Here is a 9765-nt window from a genome sequence, read left to right on the forward strand (position 1 = left end):
CAAATTGCACATACATCAGAAAAATAAATGATTGTTATGTTTTAATCCACTAAGTTTGAGGTAGCTTGTTTTACAACTGTAGATAACTGTAACATGAGCTCATAAATACAATTTGGAAAACGCGCAAAGAGAAAGAAATTCAATTACTCCAAGTTTTACCACTGTTAACATTTTGACACATATTTTACAATCAATAAAATGTTTTGCCCTACCGACTTAAGATTCCAAATGCTTTGTTTTTACCAGGATAAAGGATTAAATTTTTAAAGGCAAACAACTGTTTGCATCTAACTAGAAACAGGAAAGAAAATAATCAGCAGTTAGCACTCACTCAATCCACCTTTCTTATTCTCAACTATCTCTTTCACTTAACTGCACTAAATGAGGTGTCTGAGGATTGTTGGCCCACCAATACTGCAGTCAATGGATATGGATCAAGATCTTGGGTTACGAAAGCAGCTGCACTGGCACTCTTCCCTGGAAGAAGCTGCTTAAGCCCCAAATCTGAAATTCTCAAGGAAGGAAAGTCCTAAATATAGACACCTCCTTTCAATCACTTATAATTCCATCTCTATAGCTGAATGGAGACTTTGAAAGGGTTGGTTAAGATATACAGAAATGTAGCCACAGGTTTCACTTCAAGTTCCAACTCTACTTTTATTTTTTTTTTTTTTTCCCTTTTTGTCTTTTTTCGTGACCGGCAACGGATCGCAACCCTCAGTGTCGCGCCCGTACCGGACCGAGACCGGCAACGGGATCGCAACCCTCGGTGTTGCTCCTGCATCTCGCTCAGCCAGTGAGCGGCCGGTCTGTATGTGGGATCCGAACCCTCGGCGGGAGTGCTGCCACGCTTCCCAAGCGGCGCACTGTAGCAGTGCACCACCAGGCCGGCCCAAATCCTGTCATCCTTATAGTTCTTTAGGATAGTTGTTGATATCCACCTACTTATATTTCTAAATAAAAATAGAATTATTTTATTGAGTTCTACGACTATGGAACTTTTGTTAGAAATAACATTCAATCTAAAATATAATTTGGGAATGGACATGTTTACTTGTTTGTTGCTAGTGTAAATAGAATCTCTTCTATTTTCTAATCAGTAACTAATCAGAAATCATGTCTGATACTGATTTTTAGATATCATAGACCATAGCTAACCACAGGGTTTTCTTCTTGAGACTGGCAAAACCATAATAATGTGCCTTCTAGTGAATAAGATTACAGAAAAAATAATTTTATATCACATTAACTATAGTTAAAATAAAAATACATTAAATTGCAACAAACCATCTTCAGTATTAAAAGAAAAAAACAAACTCAAATTTGTGAGACTCTCAAAAATATCCCATTAAGGAAAACATTTTCTCTTCTGAATTTCCTTTGTCAAGGGTTTATTGCTGCAGGGTCCCAATATGCTGATGTAGATTCTCCCCCAATTTCATACTAGGCATACTGTGTCTCATTTTAAAATTTCATAACAAAGCTTTTAATCACTTTAGAATTAATGCCCCTTAAAATTTAGAATTAATGCCATATTCTCTCTTGTTTTTGTTTTGCATATTTTGGCTTTTCTGAGTTTCTTAAGGGTATTTTTTTTCTCGACCTGAAGTTATATCGAAATATATTATAGGGTGAATAGCCCCTTCTCTAAGCATTACTGTATAGACTCCACTTGTTCTACAGGATGGTGAGTCATATTTTTGACATGATTTTTCTATTTAGAATAACTCAAAGTGCACATATTTTTACATTTTGGAATACCAATACAAAAGAGTCTCATATCAAAAGGGCAAATTTTAAAACTTTGCTAGTAAGCAATTACAATATATGTCTTTATATTTGGACATTTGAAAGAACTCTTTCTTCAAAGAAAGTCAAAATACAGGTTTTTCTAAATTGGTTAAGTATGCAATCATATTATCTTTGAATAATGTTTTTATCATCCTCTTAAAGCATCTCATTGCTTTTTCATGTCATATTGCATTACCAAATCTTCTAAAACATTATCATATAAAAATACTGCTAGTTGGTGTTCTTATATTGAACCTAAAGAAGATGATTCTGTGGGCCTCACTTCGTATTAATTTCTTGTTTAAAATATGTATAGTTTTAAATATATGAAATTCAAATTGCCACTCTTCCAAAAGCCTAGCCTTCTTTTTCAAGAAATATTCAATCACTGTCCTTTCTCCTCCCATTGCCCTTGGAGCATATTCGTGTTTATCCTAATATTTGGTTTGCTTGCATGTCTTACCCAGCAACTAGAGTATGCATTCCCCAAAGGCAGAAATTATGTCTTTATATACCTTTGAATTACCAGGACCCATTACAGTGTTTTGAATATATTAGGAACTCAATATATAATTTCAAATTAATTAATAAATTGCTTAATATCTTTCGAACTTGCATTTTACCTTGTTTCCCTTTTTTAAAGCTTTACTAACTAAGGCTACATGTCTGCAAATCTTAGTAGGCCAAATGTGTCTTGTAAACTAGCCTTCACAATGCAAATGCAAAGCCTTCTCATTCGGATATTGTTTCAGTGGTGTGTTATAACTGATCCACACTAAAAACTCTGAAAACAGGTTGTTAAACACAGCCATTAAAATTAATTGTAGAAATATATTTAAATAAATTATATTAAAAACAATGGTAATAGACTCAAAACTTCCTAATTAGTTTGCTACATTTTACTGTTATATTTGTTCTTCATATTATTTACAACTGTAGTATCTGCATGGTGGAAATACTATATAATAGCATACTACTGCACATCTCTTCTCAACTGCACATTTAATGACGTTATATTGTTAGCTTGAAATCTGCCATAGTGGCACACCGCCAGTGCCTCAGGGCCCCGCCTGGGGCCTGGGGCTTGGAGCTGGGGACCGGACCCCCTGCCCATAACCAGGCACACCACCAGCACCAAGGAGCATGCCAAAAACATCACTTCCATGCAGGTGGCCCACCACAGCCACCACAGTAACCTCGGCTGCCATGAAAGTGGCTAGATGACACAATCACCACACAGATGGCCCACCAGCCACTGGAGTGCATTGACACAAGGAGAGTCACCAGCAGAGACCAAAGAAGAGGATGTCTCTCTCCACAAAGCCCATTTCAGAGTGACAGAAGAAGCATCTGCTCTATGATAATATCGGGGGACTTGAACAGACCTTTCAGTATTGGACAGATCATCTAGGCAACAAATCAACAGAGTAACCTTTACTCTTTCAGAGGGAGAGAAGAAATCTAGGGTTATCAGTGGCAGGGGGGAGGGAAGGGGGATAGGGAGAGATTAGATGAGGGGCATAAAGAATAAGTACAATTTCTAACAATATACATACTAGTAATAGTGATTTGATCAACATATGTCAACATTGAATCCCCAAAATGTGTATGATCATTTATGATTCAATAAAAAAATAAATAAAATTTAAATATAAATAAATAAAATAAAATAAAAATAATAATAATAAAGAAACCTGCCATGGTGGGAGTATTTACCACACAGATTGGTAAATGCTACAAATCAGGCTATGATTTATTGTTTTGTTGATTGCCACTGATGGAGAAAATGTTAATGCAGATTAAACTTAAAAGTGTGTCATGTCTGTAGCTGTTATACTGGGAACTGTATCCTTCTACTATACTTTGATCCAACAAAGAAGTTGCTTATATCATTGATGAATGAGTAAAGTTCTGACAGATTTATCTGCATTATTTCACTCTTACGTGCTAATGTGAATGAAAATATCAAGACAGCAATTCTGCAGCAGACACAAGCTGGGTGTCCTCTAATTCAATTCCAACACTATCTACCTGGAGACATTGTCAGATCCCACAAATTAAGGGCTCAGTCCCCAACAGTGCCCCCTACTTCAGATGCCAGATGCAAGCTACAGGTTGTTTTGCCTGTGCTTCTGACCAATTGGGGTTTCCACAACCCCTTCTTTAGGTTTGATTAATTTTCTGAGCAGGTCACAGAACTCAGGGAAAGATTTAGTTACATTTACCCATTTATTAAAAAGGGTATCTTAAAGGACACAAATAAATAGCCACATGAGGAGATACACAGAGCAAGGTCTGGAGGGTCCCAAGTGCAGAAGCTTCTGCCCAATGGAGTTAGGGTGTGCCACCCTCCCAGCAATTAGAGGCAAAAACCCCATGTGTTCCCTATCAGGAAGCTCTCCAAATGTGGTTTTTATAGAAGCTCTTGGGTTTTTATAGAAGCTTCATTACATAGGCATGATTGATTAAATCACTGGCCACTGGTGATCGACTTAACCTCCAGCCCCTTTTCCCTCCCTGGAGGTTGGGGGGTGGGACTGAAAGTCCTGCCTTCGTGTTTCCTGTGACCAGCCCCCATCCTGAAGCCACCTAGTAGCTGCCAGCCATCAGTCAACACATTAGCATACAAAAGGAGAGCATTTTGGAGATTCTAAGGATTCTAGGAGTTGTGTGACAGGAGACAGCATGAAGACCAAATATGAATTTCCAAAATATCATACTCAGCCTAAAGAAAGGGATGATAATTCTTCATTCCTTCTTTCAGACACAAGGTAATACACACTTGGGCTCCAAGTTTGCAGCTCTCTGACACACGCGTGATTAGTAACCATTTCCCAAATAAAAAGTACCGGATGGACCCAGCTTTTCTTGATAACACTCAGGCCCTTGGGTAGTCTCAGGTGTGAGCTTGACTTTCCTGGTCTTTCCTTAGCATTGACTTCACTGGACTCCCAGCATCTTGCCTGCTAGCAGAGCTGTGCATAAGAAGGGGAGTTGTGCCTTTTGCTCAGCCACACAAATTGGTACAATTAAGAGAAAGCACTGAAAAATCTCTTCACACAACAAAGCACTGTTCAAGTTGACTTTTGGTCCTGCCTATATTAAGAAGCAGCTGGCAGCTCCCCAGTCTCTTTCTCTTTCTCACTCTGTCACACACACGCATGCACAGTGATACATATAAAAATGAAGAATATATTTTCTATCTTATCAGGCTTCCTATTTAATCTCTGCTTTGAGAGGCTCCCTATTATCACACTGATAAAGGGCATAATGATCTGTAGTCATTACTCCCCCCTGTGCTTTATCCTTTTAAGAAATTATGTGGAAATAATCTGATCTTTGCAGTGACTATTCCTCATGTGATCCCAGAGTATTGTCACAGTCTAAATCCTTCTTGATTCTCTCCCATCCAATCCCAGGTTTGAAAGGACAGTGTGGTGCTAGGCTAATGTCTGAATCCTGCCGACATCAACAATTGTAGTGCTCTTAATCCTGTTCGTGACACCAATTGTAAATCTAGGCGGCCACACCAGTTGTCGGGCTCTTTTACCTGCCGGTAATCCTGCACCGACTGGGCCGATTGTTGAGCTCGGGCTGGGTCTGGAGTTCACAGACTCCTCAAGCCCATTCGCAGACTGGGTCACAAACCCTAAACATGCCAGGCTGGGTCCCCAGAGCCCACACACGCAGGTCTATAAGCTAGATAACTGGCCAAAAGGTCCTTGGAGCCATATCTTGGAAAGCACAGCTGCGCAGGGCAGACACCCAAGGCTGATGCCTGCCCACCTGCTTCACTAAAACTCCTCTCTCTCCTCTCTCTCTCTCTCTCTCTCTCTCTCTCTCTGAAGAACAGAAGAATAGCAACAAAACTAAAAAGATACATTGGCACGCATCTGCATTAACTCCACACTCACACTCACACACACACAATTTGCTTACAAAGGATGTGCTAAAACCACACCCAACTGGACCTGAGGCAAGGGCCCTGACCAAACTCTTCTGTTTTCCCAACAATCCACCCCTTCAGAGTCCTCCCCATACAATCTATGCATTAAGAATCTTCTATGACATTCCCTTAGCAAAGATAAATGACCCTTACATTTACATACTACATATTCCATCCCATTCCCAAAAGTCTTTAGCTCATTGCAGCACCAACACAAAACTCCAAAGTCTCATCTGAGACTAAAGGCAAAACTCCTTTCAGCTGTGAACCTGTAAAGAGTCAAAAACAAGTTTATCTACTTCCAAGATACAGGGACAGACATTGGGTACACATTCCCATTCCAGAAGGGAGGAATAGAAAGGAAAAATGGCCCCAAACAAATCCAAAACCCAAACTGGGCAAACATTAAGCACACTGGGGCACCTAGACCCCTAAAGCATTGGGTAACGTTGCTCCTACAGCTCTGCCAAGTGCAGCCCATTGAGGTGCCCTGGTGCCTTGGTGCCTGTGGCTTTTCCAGACTGGAGCTAAACATTGCCAGCATCCCCAGAGTTCTGGACTCCTGGTGGCAGTCCCGCCATCCTGGCTCCACTAGACATTTCCTCAGTGGTGGTTCTTTGTGGGGGCTCTGACCCCACTTTTCTGCTCCATATTGCTCTGTAGATAACCTCCATAGCGGCTCCACCCCTGGAGCAGGTCTCTGCCTGAGTCCCCAGGCTTTCTCATACACCTTTTGAAATCTAGGTGGAGGCTGCCACACCTCCACTGCTCTCACATACTGCTATCCTGAACGCCACCAAGTTTGTTGGCTTTTTTTCTTTGGAGGTGCTGAGGCAGGATTGCTCCAGCCAGAGCTGCTGGGATGCAGGGAGCCATTTGCAGAGGGCAATGACACCTCAGGTCTGTCCTCCGGGACAACTCAGTTCTCCTAGGATGGGAGGGGCGCTCTCCCAAATTTCTCAAACACTCTCAGGGCCTGTGATGAGTGGGGCACCCCCCCCCCCAGACTTCTCAAATGCCTTTAGGACATTTTTTCCCATTGTCTTGGCTCTTAGCATCTGGCTGCCTCACCGCCAAGATAATGTCTTTAGCTAACAGTTTATCTGCTTCACCCTTGCATTTTTCTCCTGCTCTCCACTTCTCTACCACAGGGCCAGGCTACAAATTTTCCATATGTTTATGTTCTGCTTCCCTTTACATTCTGGCTTTTGAATTACTTCAATCAGCTTGGCTTACACTGGCTACTCACTCAGTCTCAGGCAGTTTTGCAGCATTTGTCTACACAGTTCAAACAGCTGCATTTGCCCAATCCATCAAGGAGTGGCTGCCCTGCTGATACACATATCTGTGGCTATTCTGTAACTGCTGCCACAGAGACAGGCACGTAGTTCCAACTTTTCACCAAGTAAAAACATACCTGAAATTCTGCAGAGTTCCTCTGCCCCAGTTCAAGCTGGAGTTGGCCCTTATAGGACCCCATCTCATCCCCCAATTTCTGGCTCTACTTGGAGGCAGAATATCTTAAAACTCATGTGTTGAAATACATCAGTTCTCTAATTCTTGTTGAGGCTTGGATAAAGCAGGTGTTTGTAAAATGGCATAAACTGTCCTGAAATAAACCTTACCATCTGCAGGCATTAAATTCATTTCCACCTTTTAGTCAGGGACTTCCACTCACCTTATTAAGTAATTAACCAATCTGTATTCACCATTAGAATGGTCTCTCCTGTGTGGCATATTGAAAGAAACAAATCTCCACAATAGTGTCATTGTTTTTACCTCTAATAAGAATCCTAAATATTTAATATCATGAATTGTTTCTTTGTTTTTAATGTATTTTTCTACCTGAATATTTGTTAGTTTCCTTAATTAAAATATTATTCCTTATGAAGTAAAAAATATTTTAGTAGCATTTTCTTGGAATCTCAATTTATAGTTCCTTTTCTTTTCCAGCCAATGATTTTGCTCTTTTCTATTTCCCACTCAAGACTAACACTTTCGGGCCGGCCCGGTGGCGCACTGCTGCTGTGTGCCGCTTGGGAAGCGCGGTGGCGCTCCCGCCGAGGGTTCGGATCCCACGTGCGGACCGGCCGCTCACTGGCTGAGCGAGGTGTGGGAGCAACACTGAGGGTTGCGATCCCGTTGCCAGTCCCGGTCTGGTGTGGGCGCGACACTGAGGGTTGCGATCTGTTGCCGGTCACGAAAAAAGACAAAAAAAAGGAAGAAAAAAAAAAAAAAAAAGACTAACACTTTGTACTGCTCTATAAAATCTGATAATTATCAGCATTATGTACCCTCTGATATCACGCTTTTAGAAGGGTCCATCACCTCCATGGTATCTTTTCCATTAATTCATAACCTCAGTCTAGTCATGACAAAACATTAGGCTAACCTAATTGGAAGAACATTCTGTCAAATAACTGACCAATCCTCATCAAAATCTTATAAGTGACACTCATTCCATTAAACAAAGCATGCTGTCAAAAGCACATTCTATAAATTTGACAAAGATTGAAAATACCTGAACATTATTCTTTTAGAAGTATGTTTTATTAAATCAACAAAGTGATCAAAATGTTACTTTCCAATTTGCCTAAAATAAGGGTGTACCAATAGTTTTAAAACACATTTCCATCACTTCTCCCCACAGGTGACTCAGCTAATCTAACCTGCAGAGCTTTCTTTGGGTACAGCGGAGATGTCAGTCCTTTAATTTACTGGATGAAAGGAGAGAAGTTTATTGAAGATCTGGATGAAAATCGAGTTTGGGAAAGTGACATTAGGTAAAATTTTTTTTTTCTTTCAACTTGTGCAGTCAAAATTAACATTTGCTCTGTTAGCAAATAGAAAATGAACTGAAAGAAAAGAAGACTTTGTGGGTTTGTTTTTTTTTTTTGGTTTTTCTATTATTGTCATAAAAATGTTGCACTATTTAATGGCAATGCAGCAAACACTGTTAAGAGATTGACTATGGATTTGCAAAGCATGAATGCCACTTGCAAAGAATTTAAGAAAAATAAAAAGGAGTATTTCACTAAGGAATATACTGAGTGTGAGACCAAAATACAGTAAAATATGGAAAATGTTATAGTGTGCCTGTTGTAAGAGCTTTTTTTTTTCAATTATTGAAAGAAAACATTAACAAGGTATGAGGAGTCAAGCAAACACAATCTTTGTCATTTCCTTTGATATGTTTTTACATATTTCAGCCACCAAGTAAAAAATAAAGCACTTGGTAGGAGTGGTAAAGGATGCACAAAATGTCTTCACCACCTGTCTTAGTCTGACTATTTAAGCTCTATATATTTATATAGTGGGAATGATACCAAGAGAATAACCATTAAAAATACCATCTATTTTAAAGATATAATGCTTAAGCCTCTTTTTTCTAATGTATTTATTCATTTACTTTTAAGTATCAAGGTATTCAATGCTGACTACAATTATGCTTTGGCATAAATCCCTATTTTTAATCATAACGTAAATAAGCAAGAGCATTAATAATAATAGCTAATTTTTTACCAAATCAGAATTATGATTATTTCTAAAAATTCTCCATCCAAAAGTTGCATCTTCTGGATATGTATGAGCAGTTTAATGATGGTTCCCATGTTTAAATGTCAACACTTTTAAAACTTTATCAAAGGTATAAGAGAAACATATAAAACTGTCATATAAGGCTATTTCTGTTGAGATCTTCATTTCGGCAACAAATACACAAGAATATCACACTCTAGAGTGTTCCAATTGGATTCTGGAAGGGCTAAATGGGCAATCCTCCAGTAAGCACTAAAATGTTCCTTTGATATTTTTCATATTTAAAATTTCACTCTTATCTTTTACTCATACTTCATTGAAATGCTAAAATTAAAGGAGGACCATAAACCTCCTAACTCTTACTCCTTTTGGTTTTGTGTGTGCCCAGGGAAGTTTCTAGAAAGATATTTTTCTGGGCCGGCCCGGTGGCGCACTGGATAGTGCGCCGCTTGGGAAGCGCGGCGGCGCTCCCGTCCGAGGGTTCGGATCCC

General features: G+C 39.7%; 1 protein-coding gene across 1 annotated transcript in view; it reads left to right on the forward strand.

Moving 5' to 3' along the window:
• IL1RAPL1 (interleukin 1 receptor accessory protein-like 1) overlaps nucleotides 1-9765 on the forward strand; it is a 628540-nt gene that overhangs the window by 573043 nt on the left and 45732 nt on the right. Inside the window, exon 5 of the mRNA XM_008566696.1 lies at nucleotides 8388-8520. Coding sequence (XP_008564918.1) covers nucleotides 8388-8520 — 133 coding nt within the window. The remainder of the gene's footprint in view (nucleotides 1-8387; nucleotides 8521-9765) is intronic.

Source organism: Galeopterus variegatus, unplaced genomic scaffold, assembly GCF_000696425.1.
Source record: "Galeopterus variegatus unplaced genomic scaffold, G_variegatus-3.0.2 Scaffold264, whole genome shotgun sequence".
Taxonomy (NCBI): domain Eukaryota; kingdom Metazoa; phylum Chordata; class Mammalia; order Dermoptera; family Cynocephalidae; genus Galeopterus; species Galeopterus variegatus.